The sequence below is a fragment of the Cydia pomonella genome, chromosome 13 (genome assembly GCF_033807575.1).
Source record: "Cydia pomonella isolate Wapato2018A chromosome 13, ilCydPomo1, whole genome shotgun sequence".
Lineage (NCBI taxonomy): Eukaryota > Metazoa > Arthropoda > Insecta > Lepidoptera > Tortricidae > Cydia > Cydia pomonella.
In genome coordinates this window covers 19,737,315-19,762,739 of record NC_084715.1, presented here as the reverse complement: position 1 = coordinate 19,762,739, position 25,425 = coordinate 19,737,315, and the positions used below count along the sequence as shown (strand labels likewise).

The following is a 25,425-nucleotide window of genomic DNA, read 5'->3' as shown; positions in this document are numbered from 1 at the left end:
TTCTAAACTGAATAGTTTGCGCGAGAGACACTTCCAAAGTGGTAAAAGTGTGTCCCCCCCCCCCCGTAACTTCTAAAATAACAGAATGAAAAATCTAAAAAAAATATATGATATACATTGCCATGCAAACTTCCACCGAAAATTGGTTCGAACGAGATCTAGTAAGTAGTTTTTTTTTAATACGTCATAAAAATTAAAAAAAAAAAATTTTTTTCATCAAACCCATACGTGTGGGGTATCTAAGGATAGGTCTTCAAAAATGATATTTAGGTTTCTAATATCATTTTTTTCTAAACTGAATAGTTTGCGCGAGAGACACTTCCAAAGTGAAAAAAAGTGTGTCCCCCCCCCCCCTGTAACTTCTAAAATAACGGAATGAAAAATCTAAAAAAAATATATGATATACATTACCATGCAAACTTCCAACGAAAATTGGTTAGAACCAGATCTAGTAAGTAGGTTTTTTAATACGTCATAAATGGTACGGAACCCTTCATGGGCGAGTCCGACTCGCACTTGGCCGCTTTTTTTTTTGTATGATATTGACACAATGAAACACTAGGTTTATAGGTTTTCCTTTTTTTCAAAATTTTGCAAAACAAAATAAGAGATTTACGTATAGACTATTATTTTTGTCTATGTTACTTTTCTAAAATTTGATTTGTTGATAAAATCTAGCCAAGTCCTTTATAATTTCAGAATTTTCTACACAGCACAGGAACTTGGCACCCATATAGATCCAATTCTTTTGACGTCGAGTCAACAACGACACATATTCTTATATTGAACTTGGCTCTCATTTCACAATTAGGTTTTTGTTGGGATTTAGATCTATTTGATTAGTCAAATAATGCAATGTTTTATTAATTTATGACAAATTAATGCAATTATAAAACAATGAGTGCTTAGGAAGTGAGTGGGCGTTATAAGAGTGAATCACAATAGGGGAAAGTACCTTTATCAATTGAATCACGGGAAGTCCCTAATATAATACAACGGAGAATAGTATGCTTCATGTACATAAGGAAGTCTTTCATTAGAAAAGGGTCCTTATGCTCCATGTGCATAAGGACCATTTCCATCAGAGAAGGGTCCTTCTCTATCTGTTGAGTAGATTGTTTTGTAAAGTAGAACATTAATAAGTATTAATATAGAGTCGATAATTTATGATAATTCTTTTTTTGTAGCCATAGACGTCATACTCAACACAGGTAGGATGATATACAATAAACAAACACAGGTTATCTATTGTAGTACTAACCGGTTTAAAAAAGTCCGGTTATTTATGAGCTAAAAGGATTAGTCTCCAAGGTCTGTGCAGCGAATTCTTTTAATCTCTAACAACAGCTGTCACATTCCGCGTATTTTTAGTCTTACCTCTAATGGGGAAGGGTTTGGTCATGATGGTCTCAGTAGTAGGTGGGAGCAGCCGCTTGGTTTCCGGAGACATGACACTAGGGCACTGGTTTAACTCATGATTCTCACTGGCACTGACGCCGCGCTGCCGAAGCGAAGGCGACGCGTTTAGCAATTCCATAGTGTTTCACTATCGCGGCATGACTGTGGAGAGACTCGACACGTCCGCCGCGGCCGACGTTCAGATATCAGCTGATATTGTGGAAATTTATGGAAGCGCGACGGATATATGTCATTGTCGCTCTCGCTTGCGCACGCGGCTCATTACGTTACGTTGCGCAGTTACGTTGGTGGCCACATTTTGTAGATATCTCCGGATGCATAAGTAGAAACTTTGTGTACTTTAAGAAAGGTCTAAAGCGGTAAGTTTTTAGAAATCACTAACTCCGGCACTACTATGTTTATTTAGTTATACTTCTCTACATATAACACTCGTGCTAATAACTTTTAAACAATCTTAAGACGGTCCTATAATTCGGATGGTCATGGTCACTCCGCGTTGGTAATGAAATTACTTCAAGTGCAAGGACGCGAGAAACTAATACAGCAAGTACAGTACAGCACAATGGCTCCGGCGAGCGTCGGTCAGACACTGTGCGGGTTTCGGGCACTTTGCCATCAATACTAGTCGTAACGTACTAAAATTACACTGTTATTGGAAAACCACTCTTGTTGTTCAGTTCTTAAGATCTCATCAGGAAACGTAATATGTTTTACGGATTTAACACAGCGCGTGCGCTTGATCGATGCTCTCAAACTAAAGAGACGTTTGTTTTTGGTCCTTCGAGCACGGATACGACTTTTTGGTTGAAGTTAACGTTTTGTAGAGCTAGCGCGTAAATTCTTTCGCAGTTATTTTATGCTCTACTCGATCCCACATCTTATCTGTATGTTTTAACATTTATTGCGCTATTGCGATTTATAATTTCGTTTCAAAAGTGTGCACTCTGGTAGTCTTATAGGTATATGATTATGTACCTATACAGAATATGTCGCTCGTGGTATTCTACTAAAATATTAACGTTCTATGTTTATGCCCTGTTCTTTGACTTTTATCGACATATTATTGTCATTATTAAGTGCAGTTTCATAACATTATGGACTTCGGTGACTGAGTTCAACATAGCAATAATAATTGGGTTAATTCAGCGTTTAGACTGGCATATATGTTTGTTTGGGAAGACCGGCATAGAGAAATAACTCTCCTATTTCACCTATTTGTATACGTACTCCGTTCAGACCTTCAGACACAGACGGAAAGGAAGAGCTTCGCTCCTTCTCCTCTACCGACTTTCTGTGAGTGAAGTATGTAATGCAGCATGTGTAGGTACAAATGCGAAAGTTAGAAGCGACGAAAGAGCCTTATATATTTTAATACCGGGAGATCGTGTTATAATATCATCGTGTTATGTACATTTTTTTTCAGAAGTTGTGCAATAAAGAGGATTTGTATTGTATTGTAATATCATTGGGAAATTAAGCTGAAGTCTTGATGTGGACGTGAGCGTAGGCTACTTTTCTACAATTGTATATCATATCAATACAGCGTGTATTTTTGATACGACCACATAATCAAAGAGCAGTTAGTTTAGGCTGTAATTAATACACTTTCATAGGTTTTATAAAAAAACGGACGACTTTTATTTTTTCATACGAAATAATTCAGCAAGCAATGTATCACTACTTTATTTTAACTCAAAACGTCTCATTAATGACGCGACGTCACAACTGTCACAAGTGATCATGATGTATGAAATACATTGCCGCTCGAAAAAAAAAACAAAAATTTATTATGCTCTGGTAGTAAAGACTAACCTAAAAAAATCTTTCAGAATTGTTTTATAGCACTAAAACCTACGTCTAGTTTAAGTTTGAGGTTATATCAAAAATACACACTGTACCTATAATACAGCGAATAATAGCAAAGAATGTTGTTTATTTGGTCTGGCGATACTATTGCAATTTGTCGGGTGAGTGATAAGAATAGCTACGACTCTTGATGCCGCCAACGTTTTGATGCGAGTTTTTCTTGGCACCGCGGTCCGGATGTATGTAATTTCACTCAATTCTTGTATCGTTTGAAATACTTACAACTGAGTTATTTAATCCTCATCCATTTTAATGCATTCGATCGTGTTGATTATTTCTACTGTTCTAAGAACCCAGTTAAGGTACAGTTATAGGCTACGGAGATTGCTTACCATCAGGCAGGTCATATGCTTGTTTGTAACCGATTTAGTATTAAACGGAGTTTTTGTAAAATCGTACCGCTTTTTTAGATCACAATAGGTACGGCTGCCAACATTTAATTAGCAATCTTGAGGATTTTTTCTAGTCACTTCATCGATTCGAATTCTATTTTTTTTTACTTTCGCTGGATAGAAAAAAAGTCACGAACATAGGTTTAAACCGCACTTTAAATATTTTTTGTAACAATTTATGCACAAAACCTAAAAATACGAAACGTGCTTCTAAAAATGCACAATTTTATATTTAAGAGAGATCATCGATTTATTTTGTTAAAACTTACAGCAAATTAAAATTCAAAAACATTTATCTCGCTCACGCCTATACGCAGTGAGAGTGAAAGAAGAACACGAACCTACGGGACCTTAAGAGAAATATAATAACTCTGTGAGTAGACAGATAAAAAACCTCTCTGTCGTTATGTAATTTATTAGAAAGAAGAGTTACCTACACCTTATACTATACTTAACTTCTTATAAGTAGAACGATTTGTTCTACTTTGAATAAAACTGAAAACGTAATAAAATTAAAGTGCTACTACACTACTACGGTTGGGCTTAATTGGTTAAGTACTTTAAGTATTATTTGCAATGATTACCAGTCACACGGACGAGCGAGTAGAAGATAAGTATAAAACTTCTAAGCTCTCTTAAAATTGTCGTTGCCGACGCACACATCGTCACGTATCGATCAAACTTCTATCGCAACTCCATCCTTAAATCCGAATGTGAGTCACGGAGTCCTCCAACTTCCGTGCAACTTGCGAAATTCCTGCAGTCAGTGTCTACGTGAATACTGTCCGACTGTCTCAACCCCGACCGATTGTTGTGAAATAAGAAGTTTTGAGTGTGGACGTGATTTTGTACGCGTTTGTAATTCTTATTTTTGATGCCGATGTAAAAAAAGCCTTTTTACCGTTCTACCTAGATAGTTCCTTTTCCTAGTACTTGATAATCTTGTATTTACGGTTAAGTTTTAGGCATTTTTCATTCGTAACAGAATTGAGACTGGATCAAGATGAACATGTTTCAAACATTCCTCGCATCAATTCCCTCGAACCGTTCAGAGATAGTGAACGATCTGGAAATCCCTGAAATACCGCTGACCCCTTACATCTGGGAGCCAGACTCTATCAGCATCAGCGACAGTTCTCTGGAAACAGTTACGTCAATTGGTGAAGAGTACGAAGCTGGGAGCCTTAGTACGGATTCTAGTGTTCCGCTGTCGAGGGCCATGACTGGTTCGGAGTTTGACTATGATTGGTATAGGAGGGTGAGTATTTCAAAGACGTTTTAGAGACGTGACGTATTGCTATTACGATTTATTATGTACCAAGGTGTAATATTTAAAAGATCCCCAGGTAGACAGTGCTACTTGTTAGGACCGAACTCTCCGAATAGAGGCCGTGTATTATACCGCAAAATTGTACTTTTTTATTGATTTTTTTTACACGTTTTAATAACGGGCGAATGCCATGAATAAATTCACACGGAAACTAGACTATATTTGCAGGGGCAGAGTCTGACCAAAACCTTAAAATGTTAAAGTTCACTCTATAGAATATCGCGAAAACATGTGTAATTTTCATTTATTTTCAATTGTAGGTATGTCTTTACCCTCTGCACAGCATATCACTATAACTTTTAAACCGACTTTTGGTATACTTACAGAGTTATTGAGTTTTTCCGTCACAAGGTTCCAAATTGTGTCGCGATGCGCCGTATCTTCTGTTACATTCTAATTTCCTCACTTTACGCTCCAACTTATAATGTCGATTTTATTCAGATTGCTATTGTTTCAGCTTGTCAATTTATTCAAGGCTTCGTTGCAGTAGACCGGTTCGATAATCCGACTATAATTGGTTTTCAGTACAAGCGGCTGGATTTAAGCGACCCCTGGGAGCAGATGAGGATCGGCTGGGCCGCGTTTCCACCAGAGCATATCGCCACACTTAACAGGTTATTATGAATACCATTACAATTTGTATTTTATTTATTTGTGACATCGCATTGTATAACTTTTTAATGAATTACTCAGTACCTATACTAGGGTCTTTGCACTGGATTGGCAGTTGTACATGTAGTATATCTAATATGAGCTCCATAATAGGTACTTGACGTGAAAACTTAGCTTGCTCGAACTCTATCCCGAGTGTTCTATAAGCCGGTCAAACAACTTTGCCAGTTAAAGGCGCGAAATTAATTTTTTTTATAGGATGATAACCCTTCACGCCGATACAGTTTTTAAATTTGCCGTTTTTAGGGTTCCGTACCAAAAAGGTACAAAAGGAACCCTTATGGTGCGACTCTGTCCGTCCGTCCGTCCGTCCGTCTGTCACAACGCTAAATATATCGAGAACCAATAATTAAGGTATCGATTTGAAATTTAGAACAGTTATGAACATCGCTAACCCAGACACATTGAAAGTATTATTTTGATATTTTATTTTTAATAACTATGGGAAATGCCATATATGATGAGGGGGCAAAATTTCAAATTCTAGTGACTAGGCCAAGTGGGATATCATTTCAAAGAGCTCAAATTGACCATTCTAAAACAATTTTTATTATTATTTAGTAGTGGAAAAAAAAAATTATGGAGGAAAATGTAAAAAAAATACCATTTACCCATGAAAAATTATGTTATTTGCGCATAATATTAACATTGCTATAAATTTTACAGGAAAAATATAATCAGACCTCTATCTTGGAAACTTTTTTTTAAATTAACAAATAACATTTCCGAATTGTTAACAAATAACAGTTTGCAATTTAACCAACTATAAGTGTGTTTATTACACTGGAAATTGCTATGAGATTACATTAAAGACACCTTTTTTTCTAATAAAAGAACAATTTTTGAAATCGGTTCACATGATAAAGAACTATCCTCGAAAAACCAACATACATGCATTACATCGCGCAAATTAGTTAGACAATTTGCGGATAGATGGCGCTGTCCACAACATTTCCCGAGATATTTAGCGATGTGACACACAGATGGACGAGACGGACTTAGTTGCACTATAAGATAAGGGTTCCTTTTAACCTTTTTGGTACAGAAAACCTTTGAATAAACTGTGCCGTTGTGCGGTCAGACGACAGAGTAACTACCTACCGTTCACAGTCACGGAAGGTTTATGGCCCTTAAACTCGAGGAAAAAGTTAGTTACGTAAGCATTCATTTTTAAATTTTTGTCTAAATTAAGTTGATAGATTATCTCAATTAGATACCTAAATTAATGTAATATTAGAAAAACGGTTATTTGAATGTATGAAAAGAATGAGAAATAGCTTGGCACAAATTGTATGCTTTACATTTTGTACTTAGACATACAGTACCCCTAGTGTAAATAAATTCGATTTCGAAACGTGACGTACGCGTTTGCGTTTAGTCTCATTTTGTATTGGATTTCGAAAGAGCGCGCCAAGCGGGACGTTTTGGAAACTCAAAATCCTATACAAAAAGAGACTTAACGCAAACGCGTTCGTCACGTTATGATGTCGATCAACGTTACACTAGGGGTACAGATCACTAAAGCCATAGGGGCCGTGCACGTTGGAGGATCTGCCATCTTGTGTCCTAAATCGGAAATTTAAACTTGACGTTGTCACTCCACGCCAGAGCAGGTGCTGCCCCCTACAGTGCATGCACGCACGCTCCCTTGCGCGAGTCGCGCGTTGTAGGTTCTGCCATCTTCTGGCCTAAATCGGAAACTTGACATTTACATTTTGCGCCAATATACAAGCGGCTCCTTTGCTGCCCCCTACAGTTCATGCATGCACCGGGTTCTGTCAACCGTGACCTTGAATAACTTCGACGCGTGCACAAGATATTCTGTGGCCTTAAGGGCAACTTTTAAAACGCCACGATGTAGGTGCAAACGAATTTCCAGCTTACTACCTCTCCTTGCGAGGTTAAACTCATTCTACTATAGTAATGATTAATTGTAGGCTTAGGATAACTGCGCTATCTTTTCTTGCAGTCTCAGTCTCCAGTCTACTACGGATACAACGGACACCCCTCCTCCCTCCATTTCCTACGACCCATTTCCGAGCCAAGAGTTCTTGCGCAAGATAGACCAGTTCTTGGAGGACGAGTGCTGTGCCTTCGGGCCTGATGATCCGGCGATACTGGCGCTTGAGGAAGCGCTAAAGGACGTAGACCTGGAGGTGAGCCTTACTTAAATCTGTGATAAAGCTGTGTACCTGGGGCGCCTGATGACCAAAGACATTTTTTTTTTAATACCACGTCGGTGGCAAACAAGCATACGGTCAGCCTGATGGTAAGCAGTTACCGTAGCCTATGGACGCCTGCAACTCCAGAGGTGTTACATGCGCGTTGCCGACCCTTTAAAAACTTGTACACTCCTACATAATGGACATTCCTCCCCCTCCATTCCCTATGAACCGTTTCCGAGCCAAAAGTTCTTGCGGAAGATAAGCCGGTTCTTGAAGGACGAGTAGTGCTGCGTCTTTGTGCCTGAGTGCTGTCGGTACCAGTTTTCTACACAAATATAGTACCGGAACCGGGAATTCCCGGTTCTCGCCATATAAACTCAGTACCGGGAGCATTCCCTAGGCCTGATGACCCGGCGATAATGGCGCTCGAGGAAGCACCAAAGGACGTAGACCTGGAGGTCAGTCTTACGATAAGTCTTTAAGTCAAAGCCTGCTCATCTATCAAATCGATTAGGTAGTGAGCGTTATAGGGCAGTAAAATTAAAGTAGGTATATAGACCGGTTCTTGGAGGACGGCGTCTTCGGGCCTGATGACCCGGCGAATCTGGCGCTTGAGGAACCGTTAAAAGATGTAGACTTTGAGGTGAGCCTTACATAAAGTTTTAAGTCTTAACCTCTTGTTTGTCTGTGGATGATGTATCCGAGCCAAGTTCTTGAGGAAAATAGACCATTCTTGGAGGACGAGTGCTACACGTCTTCGTGATCCGGTGAGCTTTACATAAACTGAAAAAGATGTCACATACAAAAAAAAAAAAAAGTGGTAAAGACCTCCAGTGCCCGGGCTGGAATCGAACCAGTGTCCTCTGCAGTCGCGACAGATACCTTGACCACTCGGTCACCCTGGCCATCAATCACCATTCCATACAAATGAAGTCGCGGGTAGAAGCTAGTTCGTATATAAAACAGTGTTCTGAACCACAAACCACAATTTGAACGCTCTGAACAATATAATATAACCAAAGAGAATTTGAAATAGAGATGGACTGTCAAGGTAAACTTTGTAGCCACAGTAAATTTACTGCCATCTTTCGACACATGATTAAAACTTTTAGAACACCATTTCACTTTGATCCTTAGTCTTTCACTGATATGTGTTAAATTTGTTAAATATCAAAAAGTGGCGCCGTCTAATAGAGCATAGGCCAAAGGTTTCGAGCGATGGCGCCATAACCTTTGGCCTATGGATCAAAGTCAAATGGCGTTCTAAAAGTTTTAATCATGTGTCGAAAGATGGCAGTAAATTTACTGTGGCTACTAAGTTTTCTTTGACAATCCACCTCTATTTCAAATTCTCTTTGATATAACTATACACCATTAATTTATTCTTTTTTTTTCAGAATCTTTATTCATATCAGGATGTCATACTATAAACGCCACTAAACAAACGATGACCGGTGGAATGATAAAGAAGAATCCCATGCATGAAGTGCTATAATCAAGAGGAAAGGGGACGACCACTTCTCCACACAAACGTAGTCCCCATTTTCCTCCCTGGATATTGACATTATGGAAAATATTTTTCCATAATTTGATGTATAATAACCATAGCTATGCCCCTGTTTGACTTTTTTCGAGTTTTTGAATATTGTAAAAATTTGGTACGGAAACAGATTTCATACAAATTTTTAAATGCCATACCATTGACATATATATAAGGACGGGCCTTACGGGCACTAAGAATTATGCTAGTTCAGCGGTGTCACTCACGAATTCGAGCTAATCATGCAGTCTAACGCAACTAGTTGCGACCAATCGCGCGCGTGATGCGAACTCATCAACCATTCGCGTTGTGGCGTTACACTGCACGATTGGCTCGAATTCGTGTGCGTGACACCGCTGTACTGGCCACATTCTTATTGTCCATAAGGCCCGTCCTTAGATATATGTCAATGGCTACTACAGAACACAGAGGAAGGACTACGTTTGTATGAAAAGACGATTTCGCGCGTGGCCATATATTGGCCATATAGTCTAAATAAATACAAAAAACAAATCAAATACTCCCAAAAAGAGTGCTTGTAGAATGAATAGTCACAGCTCCTGATGTGCCGTTAGAAAGTTTATAAACGTGCAAAATTTCCACATTTAACAACATAAAAAAAACTTCTATGGGAAACGAAATTTTCATTCCAACAATTTCCATAAGTTCTACGGGATATTTCATAAAAATAAAAGCAATTTATGTAAAATGTACTTTTAATGGGAATGATTTCCAACATCACAAAAACTGTATGTACTAGTTCATGTACTTAAAACTTATCATCACGTTTCTGTAATAGTGTTGCAAGGAAGAAATCATGCCAGCAAAATGTTTAGAACATTAAGAATTACAGTTCTATCGCGATCTGAAGGGTGTACAGTCACCATCAGATATATCCGAGCGGCTTCAACACTAAGATTAAAACATTTTGCTGACGATACAATAATAGAAAAATAACTATACATAACCTAATTATAACAACTAATAATATTGCACTTCTAATAATTTTGGAATAAAATGAGATTCAAAGTACATAATATCCTTTTTAGTTTGATTAAATGTCTGCACATATACGAAGGATAATTTATTTATTATTAATAACACAACGCGGTGAGATTCAAGGCAATAAAATTTTGATCGTTGGAAGTGTCATGGAAGGTTCAATTCACTGCTAATAACATATTTATTTTTAGAAAGTTTACTTCTTAGGGCCGAATGATTCGTGATATGGCTCCATCAATGTGTTGATGATTCTCCCAATGTAGAGGTTCGTAAGAATTTGAAAAGTCTGACAGTTTCTTCTCAGATGGCAGCTACTGCCAACATTTTTAACGTTAATCAGTTGATTGATTTTATTATGCTCTAAAAGAAGCTAAAGTATCACCAACGGCATTTTTTTTTATAGGGACCGTGCGCGGTGGAGGGTTTGCCATCTTGTGGCCTGAATCGGAACCATAAATATGTACATTTACACGTCACGTGTTTTCTTGTGCATAGTAAGTTCTGCCATCTTGTGGGCTACATCGGAACAATAAACATCACATTTACGCCTCGCGCCAAAAATCTGACGGCTCCTGTGCTGCCTCCTACAGGCACGCTCCCTATTGAGCTTTTGGACCAAATAACAAACATATAAAATTTACCAAGCCCGTACGTTAGACTTATTTTATTAACCTTTTCGACGCCAACGACGGATATATCCGAACCGCAGGTCCAACGCCAATGACGGATTAATCAGTCACAGACCACAGAGCAACATAAACCTACTTGTATATGCATGTTCAATTTTAGTTTTGACACTTCGGTGACGTGGCGTCTGAGATTGTGTTTGACACGGCGTCGAAGAGGTTTAATGACGGTAATTTCATCAACCTCGATAAATAAATACGCTTTTGCTAATTAACATTGAACTGAACCGGTAATGCCCGTGTAGTGATAATATTTCTAGCAACTGTATCTATTGTAAACGGCAGACATAGGACACAGAAAGCACGCTATTGTAGTTACGATGTCGGCAGATAATGCTTACATTATTCCCATTGAGACCACAGCTGAAATTATCACGGTGACAGCATCCGCCCTTTTCTATCATAGTTTTTGTGAAAAGGCCGGATGCTGAACAAAGTGATTTACAAAACGTACTTAAGTAACCAATTTTCAACTTTATTTCATAAATTTAAAAGACTATAATCGGTTACATAAGTAGCTCACTGTGGCTTCCAATCAGTTGACGAGTATATCAGAGTGGTGTCGTCCCCGATTCACTAATCTACTCTTATACTTACTTATGATATAAAAAATATTGCCAATTAAAAATTTGGTATTCTAGACCGGTATGTTTAATTACATGAAACAACCGGCAAATGTCATAGTAAAAAGAGCAGTCATCAGGTACAAGCATTCCTAAAGTATCCTCAACAATATCACTGAGGATCTACGATAAAGTGCTTTTCTTAGTTTATATATCCAATAATTTGACGATTTTTCTCTTTTTACTATAACAATATTAACAGCAAAGTAAAGTTAACGTTCGCTGCCTATATCATGGACGTGCTTCCAGACGAAAAGGCGACCTTAGCCTAGATAATACTTTAATATAAAGTAAATAATAGCGAGTTTTAAGCAGCATTCAAATACATTTAGGTTTCTTTAGAGTGTGTTCACAATTTTAAATAACCAGTTTTTGAACGCAGCTTAAAAGTAAATCATTTTATATATTATATATCAGTGTGAACTAACCGTCGAAAGCACATATGTATGCACATACTTAACGGAGAAGAGACAGAATAACATGAATTCACGTTGGCAACTCCTGCGCTTCCAACTGATGGGTATTTTGTCCGCAAGCTGTGACCACTTTTGAACATGTCAAAACATTATACAGCTAGGCAAATAAGAGTGATACATTTTGTTTATAAATTTTAATTATATTAAGTGCAAAATTTACTAAATATGTTTTCATAGTTATATGATTCAGGATTGGCAATTGTATACGGAAGATAATTTGTGCCAAATATCTACCTCTAGCAGCAAGCAATTTTTTCTCAAATATTTGTGTTGTTTAAAATACGTTGTTTACTCGATTGGCAGTTAAATTTATTAAATTTTGCAGCTCCTGACTTATTTCTGTGAGGCTTTCTAAAATTACGTGTCTATGCTAACAAGAGTAGCAAGCTGGTGAAATTTAAATAGTTAAAACCGACTATCCGTCACAAATTTACTAAGACACACAGCGAAAATATGCTGAAAATTGCTATGATAAGAGCTTACATTTGCCTGCTGTTAGAGATAGACATATGTCAGATATTATGTTCCGCATGTATTTGCTTAATAATCATTGAACTTAATATAGTTAAAATTCAAAAACAAAATATATACTTCTTATTTGCCCACCCTGTATTTACACCTAGAGTGTACAGCAAATAATTATATCGGAACGAACAATTTCTTCTTAAAATATACTCTAATGTCGTCAGTGCGTAGATGTATTACTGTCAGGACTGTTATAGTCCATTGTTCAAAAGTGGTCCGATATCGAGAGCGAAAAAAATCAGGGATACGATGGTAGTCAAATAGAAAGAAGTAGGTAGACCAGAACAGCGAACACATTCGTAAATAGGTACGGCAGCGGTATCATGGTTCCATTTTTATCACTTGTCACTATGCCCGTCACTTTCGCGCTTACATACTTGTTAGAATGTGACAGGCATGGTGACAAATGATAAAGAGCCGACCATCTTAGCCCTACTGGATTTTTGGTAGGTTAGTTATTCATTTTTAGTCATGTTTTACCTACTTAGTTTTCACTTAGATGTACCTTGTGAAACTTAAATAAAATTCTCCATCAGTATTGTCGTCTTGTTCGCATGCACCACATACTCTCTACCTCTATTCTATTACTACGAATATATCACCTGTCCTGTCCTTTTTGCAAAGCTTGAAGCGGTCAAAACAAGCGTTATATATTGAAAAATCATTAAGTGATATAAAAAGCATGATTGTGTTCAGATGGCATAGTTAGAATTACACTACTTACATGAATTAAATTTAGTGTAGGTACTGATATACAAGGCTTGCGCGGCAAACATACCGCATATATACTAATAGTTCTCAGTGTACCTAATTACATGCTTACGGCTATGCACAGTCGCCATCAGTGGGCATATTGGAGCGGCCGAGGCGCTCAAAAATATCTCAACACGCATCCTAACGCCGTGATAAAGGCGAGTCCAGATATTTGTGAGCACCTTGGCCGCTCCGATATATTTGATAGCGACTGTACCTAATGCCATGCTTACGGTTATGAACTACTTAGCCGCGAAAGCCTCGTCTAGGCCTTATAAAATGTATGTACATCGTAGGCACATTGAATGTTTCTCTCCAAAACATTTGAGGGCGTGCGAAGCCGCAGTAACGCACAAACATACACAGCGGATGATAGTTATTAACAAAAATACTGTAGCTGCTGGAAAGTCGCGTAAAATAATAACTAGATATTGTTAACCTGTCAGTTTATGGCAATAAACCCCCGATTTACTAATTTTAACGGCACAATTATTTGATTTACCAACCTTGTCAGCAAAATAAGGTTTCATGAAGTATTAAAATTACTGTTTTTTCAAATAGGATTTTGATCTATATTTCTTCCAACATAAATACATATACAAAGACAAAACATCATCTCATGTACGAATGATTGCTCGACTATTACTCGTCTTCGCAAGATTAAATATTTATTATTCAAAATTAATATCTTGTAGGGATGTACTTTGCACTACTAATAATGAATCAGTACAAATCAAACTTGTACAAAGCGAATGCCACGCCTGGCACAACGCATTTCCTTACAATAATTGCCCAAGTTGAAACTCAAGCGATATATTAAGCTTTTTAACTCCACCCACCGTTTCTGGTACCAGCGTGGCATTCGAGTAAAACCCACCGATTAAGCATTTCTCTAATTAGAAACCCGCATCGTCACACCCCCGCACCCCAGTCTTGACTCTCGCTCTCTATCTAAGTGCCTCTACGCTAGCGTACAAACGGCTACACTAATACAACCCTTAAAGCTATACACTTACGGTTTACCTTTACTTATACATCGGGTTTGGCGGAATTTGCTGATGATTTTCGTGATTTACTACAAACAGTACAATTTTCTAGACAATTTAAGTAGTTAAAATTGGCTCTATGATACGCATCTAAATGCAGAAACCAAATATTTCAGTCGATATCATTGAATACGTTTATCGTCATTAATATCGATAGATATTACAATTTAGAGAATCTATTTTCAAACGGATAGTGTGATAGCGATATAGGAACAGATCTGTTATACATTGAAATACAGGGTTAAAATTTACTTGGATATGCTTATTTAACGTTACCTAAGTTTCATACTGAATTATCATAATTTCGTACTGTAACAGGATTCACGATAACACGACCACAAGGTCAATATGCAACTGACAAGTCTATAAAAATACATGCACAATATCAACCATCAAAAATGCCTCGTCAATCGTAATCTACAAAAATTACTATCGAATACGTACCATCTTGACCCGTATTTTTACACCATTAACTCGTATATGTCAAATTAGAAGAAGATCTGTAAGTCTAAGGTGCGTAATTCAATGCAGACACACAGGCTAAACCTCACTCAAGTTTTTATGGACAAGGCGGCGTTATACCTAGTAGTTTCAAAAATAATTGATATAGACCGCGGGCAAGGAGGTAATTTCTTCAGTCATCCTTTCATTGTAAAGTAGTTAAGGGTGAAACATTTTTTATTATTTTTTCGTGTTTGGGTGGTTGTCGTTCAACTCACCGACGGAGCAGCAGCTGACGTCCACGAGCGTTCATTACACATCGCCCTTAACCACTTTATAAGTTATCGTCCGGAATGCTATTAGTCATGGAAATCTGGTCCTGACTAGCGGTCTTAATACCTAGGTACATTTGGTGTGCCAATGAGAAAGTAAGTTCGAAACGGCTTACATACCACACCGTAAATTGTCTTTGTGTGCCAATTTGTATAGCAGTGTGTGTGTTTATGTAATGTGTGTGTGTTGTACGCTTACAATACACATTAATATGGACAATTATTTTTGCAGCTTCTTACCAACTTCTCAAAGCACTTTGGTATAGCATATAATATATACTTGAGTGTGATTTAGCACATACATATAAAGTGATAGTGCAGCACACGACACAGAAATAATTGACACGTTAGCACATTTACAATTGCAAGACGGACACATGTTCAATTCACAATAATCGTATAAATATATTTAGGTACTTAGTTTAGAGGAAGCAAGCACAACGCAGTTTAGGAATAAAGTAAGTTACGGCGATTGTAGTTAGCTTAGTTTGAAATGCAGGTTTAAACTAGGTGAGCTGTTGGTAAACATTGGACAGAATTATGAAATAGTTTTAAAATGTAGAAGTTTTTCAAGTTTGTAAGTACAGAAAATAATTGAAAACTCTAGGAATACTGCTAGTGTCCCCAGGGACATGGCATCAACTAACTTGCACACATAAGAACGTCGGGTCAGAATCCGTTTGCATACGCCACCTACATTGGTTTGCAAGAGAGTGAAAAGAAGCAATAATTTTTTTTTTCGAATTAGGATGTTTACTCTTTATAGTACTCTATATTTATACTGTTTTTATTCGTATTGAACGCTAACCAAATTGTGGTGGTAACTACTGGGGAAAAAAATCCCACCTTTTACCAGTGGTCACTACTGGGAAAAATGGTAACTAGTGGGTTTTTCTCCCAGTGGTAAAAGGTGGGAAAAAAATTCCCACTAGTTACCACTAGTAACAACCTGGTGGTAACTAGTGGGAATAACCCATATTTTTGGTTATTTTAGAAATCATTAAAAAACTATTTTGCTCAAAAAAAAAATGGATATGGCATAAACGTATTTTCAGCCGACGAACAGTTAATATCGTGCTTGTGGCGATTGTCAATTTCACCGCATTTTTAAGTTTGACTTAGTTAAAACAACATTTCCAATGTTAAGTTACCGTGACCATAAAATATACCTAATGTTCCCGGTGTTGCAGTGTTGCTCCAAAAAAGCTACCCCGGTGTAGATGCACCTTTATGCATCGATATGTGATGTACCACATACTTTAATTGTGACCCATCTCCGGTACAAGCTAGTTTGATTGACAATACCAACGCCATGACATCTCCAATGTAAAGTAAACCCTAAATGGCTCAGCAATTAAAATCCGTGACTGTGAGGTACGAAATCAAAGAGAATTAAGAAGACCAAGAGTTCTCACTCCATACAACGGTTTTGTTACCAACAATACTATTTTTTCGTAGTCTACGTCTAGCGTCAAGTACTGAGAGTTCCGCTACTTGACGCTAGATGTAGACTACGAAAATAATAGTATTTTTGGTAACAAATCCGTTGTATGTAGTGAGCACTCTTGGTCTTCTTAATTCTCTTTGACGAAATGCACGGATGAATATTTGCAGTTACAATTAAATAGGTAAATAAATTAGACAAGAAAGAGTTCTACAATTGATTTCACAAAACTGTACGTAGTGTGTACCACAGCTAGATCAGAATGTGCACCGCAGTTCGAGACGGTACAAGTACGGTCACGTCTGAAAATATCGTTACGAAAAAAGTGCCAAAAATATGTATACACGATTTTATTGCCCTATATTAAGGTAGTGTATACATATTTTTTGCACATTTTTCGTAACGATATTTTCAGTCGTGTCTGTACAGAGAACACTAGTGCAGGCGAGAGAGGTGGATTCACAGAAAGGCAATGAGCGTCTTTGGAAGGTAAAGAGAAGCGTAGCCCGAGAGTTTCCCTTCAGACCGCAGCAAGCTCGGCCGCATTGCCGCATTAAACCTTCCCATACAAACGGGGTTTCGTTCTCATTTTAAAACTACGTGTTGGATTGTAATAAAACTTTGAACATACAATGACATGAGGTATATCTATGACTGTAATTAGTTTATATGGCTCCAGCTTATAAAACAAAAAGAGTAAAAACAATTTTTGTATGAAAAACGTGAACTCGCTGTATTTTTTTAACTATGGTATCTGAAGCTACATAATACAGTTCCAGAGCAATCTAGTCGTTTTAAAATGAGAGCGTAAATAAGTTTGTATGGAGAACCGAGCTTGCTGCGGACTTTTAATAGTCGTCTTGTACTTTGCGTGTACACATACACGCATACAAATAACTAATAAGATCAATACGGTTGTGTGGCTGGCCTTCACATGCGTTTAGTGGCAAATGTGCATACTCGCAATAAACAAGACTCAATGTGTACACAGGCCTGAATGTGAAGGCCAACACACTTTATTAAGGTCTTAGCACATTGTTACAACTCAACAGCCACTCGACTCAAAATTAAATATTGAAATTAAAGCCTTATCTTGTATGTCCTATAGTACAATTTTAAAATTTAGGTAACTGTCGGGTGGTCTACGCGTCGTCCACTCGTCGTCCACTAAGGTGAACCAAAAGTGAGTTGAGTTGGTGTGCAATTGGTATAGTGTGCGAAGACCTTTACGCGTAGTGACTTTAATAAGTATGTGGATACATTTTTGAAATACGTTACGTTTGTTTTCATAACATTGACTGCTGTGATATTACCCCGGGCTACGAAGAATATAGGAAAGGATATTACAAAATATATTCTGTTTGACATATATTCTTCCTAAGGCTCCCTGATATGCAATGCTCGCCGTGTACAAAAATAAACAGCTCTACACTTCTATAACAATCATATGCTCTCACTTACCACTAACGAATGCTCTAGAAACTTCGCTTGTTTATCGAACTACCCTCAAAAAGATTAATATTTTTCAAATAGGGCAACACAGTTTTTAGGCTGGCAACCAGCCCGAATGGCAAGATAAATTTATTACTTTAAACATAATATCATCATCATCAATATTTAAGAGCCATTCTGCGGAGTAATCGCCAAAATAATATCGTCAGGTGAAAACCAAAACTCACTAGGTAATTACTAATAAATAATTAAACACAAAATTAACCTTATTTAGGTATTAATATGGTTCACTATGGCTATTAACTTGTGGTAGTTATTAGTGAGTTATATGACAATATATGTATACTCAGCACCAAATGTGATAGCTTATCTTTGGTACCATGGGAATAATGACGTGTTCCGAATTATTTCACCCTCTGAGCAACACCGGGGAGGGTGTCGGCATTCGCACTATTTCCCTTCTGCCGAAGCACAGTCCCAACTGCGCATAGCGCGGTATTGTGACTCGTCCGTACATAAAGAGAGATCGATGTGTGGCAGATTTGTCTTTGAGATGATGTGTTTGTGTCGTCATTAAAGATTGGATTTTGTACGTAGTGAGTGAGAAGTGCGAAACAGAACGATTTGTACGGTAAAATATCGCTTGGGATCCTCCCTTCCGACGTGTCGGAAGCCGGTGTTGCGCGAACATTTGACCACTGGCTGTAGTTTGCTATTAAAAGTCTCAAAACAAAAACAATTGAACCGAAAGTACCTATATATAAAAAAAATATTAATCTTTTTGAGACAGCCCATTGAGCTTCAGAGCATTCAAGTCAAAAATCACAATCATTACATAATATGCTTCATTGCCTTCAAGTGTATTGGTTTCGTTAACATTAATCAACCTTTCAATAATATTGTCGTGTACTATCATGTAAATATATTAACGTTTGAGCGGTACCTTGGACGAATAATACAAGACCCACAACCTATATGGATAATCGTGTTCCTCCATTAACCTCGCCAGGCCCATTCTATTTTTAGGACAAGTGAAATAAGGACCCAGTGTCCTGAATATAGGATATTTATTTTGAACTTTTAGGTTCAAATGCGAAGTCGGCCAAGTGCGAGTCGGACTCGCGCACGAAGGGTTCCGTACCATTATTAATAAAAACGGCAAAAAAATGTGTTTTTGTATGGGAGCCCCACTTTAATATTTATTTTATTCTGTTTTTAGTATTTGTTGTTATAGCGGCAACAGAAATACATCATCTGTGAAAATTTCAACTGTCTAGCTATCACGGTTCATGAGATACAGCGGGGTGACAGACGGACGGACGGACGGACGGACAGCGAAGTCTCAGTAATAGGGTTCCGTTTGACCCTTTGGGTACGGAACCCTAAAAATGACATAAAAACAGCTCATTAGGGACTCGCGAGGTTAAGCAGGCTATTGCTAGTCTCAGTTTCATCCATTTTCTTTGACGCCTAGACATCTTATTTACTTAATTTAAGTAAAATTTGCCGCAACGACCCAAAATGAGCCTTGGCCTTCGACACGAGTACACGCCATTTGTTTCGATCTTCTGGCAACTGGTGGGACACCAGTTGCCGGCTTGAAGATCGCGCAAGTCCGCTTCAACAGCATCGCCCCAGCGATACCTGGGACGTCTGATCGGCTTCCGCCCTACCGGGCGTCCCAGGTATGCTCTTTTAGCGCCGCGATCCTCCTCCATCCTCATAACGTGGCGGAGCCAGTGGATGCGGTGGGCTTTTATCATGCCAATGATATTGGCTTTAATGTTTAATCAAATAAATTCAAGTGCCGTTAAATAGATGGCGCTGAATCTTGGAGGAACGCGACTTTGTATTGACACAGCAGGTGTTGTTTTATTCATCCGTGTTGGTACCATCAGCCGTAAAAGTGCATGGCGATTTAATGAATGAATTCATTCATAATTTCTCCATGCAATTTCGCAGCTCACTGTATGTACGACCTGAATATTGCACTACGTTATAACCGCTTAACTACGAATCACAGTGCCGTGAATTTACTCTAGGTTTTAGTCAATACAACGCGATGCGCGTCTAAAAGCATTGCGTTTTACTATGACGGTTTACTAAGAAAAATAACACATTCATGGCAAAGCTACGTTCGTAGCGCTACGTCGTAGCACGTAGCATAGTTTTTCTTGCGTGTAGCGAAAATTACAAAATTGTGACGATAATTTACGATGTTCTCATGATAATAGCTAGTCTAGCCCTCTGTAGCCAAAATTAAGTCAAAACACAAAACGTCGAGTCTAAAATTTCAATTTAAGGCATTATTATTGCTGTTGTATTGTTATATAATTAATTAAGGTGTAATGCTTACATCATTAAGAAGTCAGAAACAAATTATGTCGTGGAAAACAAACGGAGAGGCCTTTGCCCAGCAGTGGGACACTCGACCAGGTTAATTAAAAAAAACTGCGAATGGCTTTCCAGAAAAATGGCAACCGGGTGTTAATTTTCTTAGTTGACCGTCATGGTACTATGCGACCATTGCTACGCGGTTAGCTTCACTATGTACATCCTTAGCTCCGCGCACGTTACGTAGGGCAAACCTGGGCTATTCGGTGATACTTGGTTATTCAGTGATAGTTTTATTGTGTTTTAGCCGAGTTCCCTGTAATTTTATTGCTTAAAACGATGTCTAAGAAATAGCACGAATGTGGCTAATGTGGTGTAATATGGTTCCAAGTCATAAAATTATCAGGTAACTTGGCTAAAAGACAATAAAACTGACTATCACCGAATAACTATGTATCACCAAATAGCCAAGGTTTGCCCTACGATATCAGTAAAAATTAGTATATACAATCGCACTAGTTTCCTTCCTTATATATAGATATTCAAAATAAATAACGCAAATAAATCACAGTACAAAATCACGATTAAATAAATAAATGGCGTCTCCGCGCATGCGCGGCCTCCTAACTAATTTACTGAGATCCTTTTTATAAAAATATATCTAATATTGCAAAAAATATATAATTAACGATACAATTCTTATTACTAACAATATATTACTTGAACGGTAAGCAACAAGATTCCAAATTCAAAATGGCCGTCGGGGTTGCCAGGAGAGAAATAAATAAAGCGTTCAGTCAGACTTTTGCCTTAACTGTGTATAGTATATAGTTATCAAAAGTAAATGCAAGCATTATATAAAATTGTGACACAGTAAAATACTAAATTATGTCTTTCAGTGATGGCAACCTCGACATTGATTATAAAAATTAAATACTTACAATACTAAAGCGATCTCTCTCAATGGTAGATTTACGCTAAAATTACCCCAAACGTACACCAACATGCTATTTCAAGTTGTAACGGCATTTAAGTCAAAGAGGGTCGAATGAAAGCAACTTAACTTTAGTTTGCCAAAAATCCATAAAACGAAACGCCTTCCAATCCGGCCCATCATACTTTATAGTCGTTAGCTTTGTAGCTGGCCCCTGGCGGCTAATCTTTTGTCTATTGTTAACTAAAGCCGCGCGTGTCACTACCTGCAAAAAAAGGGTCGTATAATTCTAATTAGCATCAGAGCGCGGGCTAGTCCAACGCTCAAAAAACCAGTGTATGTGCGCTCTCCGATAACGCGCCTTTGTTCCGCATATCGAGGACACATTTTAGACTGGTTCGGTAGCGTTCGACTCGCCGGCACTCAGTAACCGTAGAGGGACCACACAAGCATTCGCAAATAATTTTTCCATTTGTTCATTTTGAATCTTATTTCAATTACCATAGGAGTTGTAATTTAATAACCGGTTAAAGTGACCGGACCATTTTTATGCAGGTAGTGGCACGCGCAGATTTAGTTAACAATAGACAATGGATAAGCCGTTGGGGGCCAGCTACAAAGCTAACAACTATATGTACAATTAGTTATATCTCACCATAATGAAATCCAAACCTAATCACTTTCACATTAAAGTTGAATTCTGCTTGCGCCGTTACTGCCTTGAAACAATAGTTTGGTGATAGTTCGGAGTGTAAACTTACAACAAACACAGCAGTTCCGCAACCCAGGGATATACTACGCACCGTCCACTTATAAACTTGATATGTCCAGCTTACCCTTGAGCCATACTCGGTGTTTCGATGTACAGGTGATACGGGAGGCAACGTTCACGACAGGTAATACAAGATGCCTATTAATGTTGAAGTGTACAAAAGGCTGGGGTACCAATATTGCTGTAAGGGGTGTTTAAATAGCCTTGTCGAATTGTCAAGCAATTTGTTACATAGAACAATACAATTCATCATGCCATGCCATACACGGTATTTGAAAATCGAGAGCAATTATGAGAATTTCAGGGATGGTGTAAAATTTTGTATATTACATTTTTGCTTTTTATTGATTGATAAAAATTTCTAATAATCTATTGTATTTATTAATGCACTTTAAAAAAAACTTTGGTACCTCTTATAAAATTAATGAACTGGAATTGAAACGAAATAAATTTAAATTTTTTTCTAATAACATTCAAAATAAAATTGTTAAAACATCAGATCTTTTGCTTTAGGCTGTACAGCATAATACATCGCGCAAGCAAAATGCTCAAAAATGCCTTAATAGGCCCACAAAACGGCCAGTGTAGACGTGCCTCGGCTGGTTTCCTCGCGCACATGCTCGCTCTGTGTGGACCCGCCCAATGAACATGTATTTTCACTCAGACATTTCTGAGCATCTACGCTCCGAAGTATTCGATTACGATTACCATACATTTTTATTTAACATCACTCCCAGCTCCCGTATCAGCGTCACACCTCAGCGCTACAATCATGACAAATGTCCGGAATCGGTGCGATAGAATATCCTAAGGTTAAGTATAGACGAGAATCAGACCCGCCGCGGCTTCCCCGGGCCCGGGCACTCCGTGGCGCGGATGACGCTGCCCGCGCTGTCCCGCGGCGCGGGATCCGTGTCCATGAACCCGGGATTAAGGATTATGTTAGGCACTAACTCCATTATGTCCTGTTCCTCGAATTCTGTGTGTTATACGTACCGTTGCCGTGTGAGTGAATGTTAAGTGTCCGCAGTCCAAGCGTGCGTTCCAAGCGAGTGCGATAGAGGGAAAGAAGAAAAATTGAATGAATAAAACTGCATCACGGTTATATAAAATTCATGCGGAAAATCTCGCTTTCGTGGGCCGATGCGAGGAGTTAAGAGCGAGTATCTATTGGATAGAGTAAAATTCAATGTCCGCTCCACACTAGGTGCCCGAATAGCACACGATGCTGCAAACGTAATATATTATTGTCATAATCAGGGCCTGTATATTTCATGCCGTTGAACCAAAAATTATGTAAATTTAACATACAGGGAGGTTTTTATAACACTACAAATTTAGATGTCCAGCCATAAAAAAAAATCCTATGTCAACTGAACCTACAGTGTAGGAAATGGAGTTGATTTAGTTTTTGTTCGAGATCAATCAAAACAAATTCAACTCTATTTCAATTGACAAAGATTCAAATTTCATCTAACTTAATAAATAGTGTAGATAGGACAATCGGCCTTCGGTGGATAATAAAATTCAAACTTATAAAAAAACAGAGAACAAGACGAGAGGCGATAGTTCCCGCTGCGCGTATTTCGTGAATGTGTGGAGCGGGCATAAGAGCTCTTTGGTTTGACGCTCTGAGCATTTAAGCGAATGAATATCACAAGTATGGAATGAAATTCATCGCACTGACAGAACACTAGGATTGCAACATAGCTCTACGCCAAGCAACTCTCTCAGAGTAATTTAAGAAATTTAGAAAAAAAGCGTATTCGTAAAGCTTTACTAATTAATTTAAATTCTAAAAGAATTGCTAAAGAGGCTTCGGCAATACTAGGAAACTATGTAAAATCACTCCCTTTGATAGATTTTTTAACTCCATAGTTGGTTGTATTCATGTCATCCTATCTCTTTTATACTAAGAGAAAAAAATGTGCTTAAATTTAAATACAGATGTGATTTCATGCATAATCTTATCAGTTACTTATAATCTAAATAATACCTAGAATCTTAATAATAGTTTCATAAGCGAGCCTTATAGTTACTATAGTGACAGCATTAAAGTAAGGACGCTAAGCAAGAATAATTACGTACATCGACCTGCCTTTTCGAAATATATCACACGCACATAATTATATTGCTGTCCGGACGAGATTTATATTATGAGCGAGACAGCAATACATATAATTACGCGCGCGCGATAGAGATAGGGTATGGCGGTTCAATGTATGAAATTCTTCGTAATTAGCATCCTTGCTTTAGAAACATATAGAAGTTCCTTACAGTGGTCCAGATATAAGTGATCCTAAGTCATAAGAATAGAGAGCATTAATTTTATTGTACATATAAATGTTTGAGCGTAAATTAACTCTGGTAGTAGGTTGTCATTTGATTTGATAACTTGGGAAATATAGCATAAAATCGGTTTTCGTTTGGCAATATGGAATACGTGTATCTTTTTTTATAGGTATATTATTTTTCTAGTTATTTGATTACTTATAAAAAAAACAATTCCACAGAAAATTAGATCACGTGTGTTAAACGATTTGACATAGTGCATATAATAGATTTATTATTTGTCATATTTTGTCCTACAACTATGTAATAAATATAATTGAAGCGAATATAAGGCAAGAATCAATTGTATACTAAGTTTCGTTATTATTTATTTTTCTGCTATTTTTATTAGTTTCTATTCAATAATATTTTTTATTAGTTAATTGATTTGAAATAATGACAAAATTAATCTTTTCTAATTGCCTACAATATTTCTTATTAATTATTGTTCAATAAGTGATTTCTAGTTTTCTACAGATCCTGCAATTTTAAGCATTAAAAATGTATTAGCATAACTATGAAGATATAAAACTGTATTTTTTTATAATTTCCTTTTTATTAAATAGTTTATTAATCGTAATAGTGAATAGTTCGGAAGGCAGACTATCGAGATAATATCATTTCTAAGCAATAATTGACGCTCCGTAGTCCTTTGGTCCATACCCTACATTCATCTAAAGCAAAATTCCTATAGTGCTTATAATCTATATTATTATTGCTTTTCGTCCCTAGGACGTTATAGGAATGTATTATATTAAATATTTCTAAGCCTATACACAGCTGGTAACTTTAAATTTGGAAAGATTGCTTTTTGGTATAAGTTTATAATCACTAATAAAATATCAACGTGTAGCACCCATCCCGTAGCATAAATTTATATTTTGTATTTT

At 37.5% G+C, this 25,425-nt stretch overlaps 3 protein-coding genes across 5 annotated transcripts in view; 1 reads left to right on the top strand and 2 right to left on the bottom strand.

The window, feature by feature from the left end:
• The window catches only part of LOC133524598 (6-phosphofructo-2-kinase/fructose-2,6-bisphosphatase), a 57,133-nt gene extending 55,121 nt beyond the window's left edge, over nucleotides 1–2,012 (bottom strand). Inside the window, exon 1 of one of the 3 annotated variants that reach the window (XM_061860708.1) lies at nucleotides 1,378–2,012. In XM_061860708.1, the coding sequence (XP_061716692.1) occupies nucleotides 1,378–1,537 (160 nt within the window). In that variant the 5' untranslated portion in view covers nucleotides 1,538–2,012. The remainder of the gene's footprint in view (nucleotides 1–1,377) is intronic. The other 2 variants (XM_061860706.1, XM_061860707.1) reach the window with 2 other exon arrangements.
• LOC133524620 (uncharacterized) lies at nucleotides 1,703–10,586 on the top strand. The gene is made up of 5 exons (XM_061860756.1): nucleotides 1,703–1,778; nucleotides 4,663–4,935; nucleotides 5,533–5,621; nucleotides 7,649–7,835; nucleotides 9,242–10,586. Exons 2-5 carry the CDS (start codon nucleotides 4,681–4,683, stop codon nucleotides 9,272–9,274), a joined length of 564 nt encoding a protein of 187 aa, XP_061716740.1. The 5' UTR covers nucleotides 1,703–1,778; nucleotides 4,663–4,680; the 3' UTR covers nucleotides 9,275–10,586.
• Nucleotides 10,587–22,908: 12,322 nt separating this feature from the next.
• Nucleotides 22,909–25,425, bottom strand: part of LOC133524609 (cell adhesion molecule DSCAML1) — an 85,503-nt gene continuing 82,986 nt past the window's right edge. Inside the window, exon 7 of the mRNA XM_061860740.1 lies at nucleotides 22,909–23,183. Within this exon, the coding sequence (XP_061716724.1) occupies nucleotides 23,035–23,183 (149 nt within the window). The 3' untranslated portion in view covers nucleotides 22,909–23,034. The remainder of the gene's footprint in view (nucleotides 23,184–25,425) is intronic.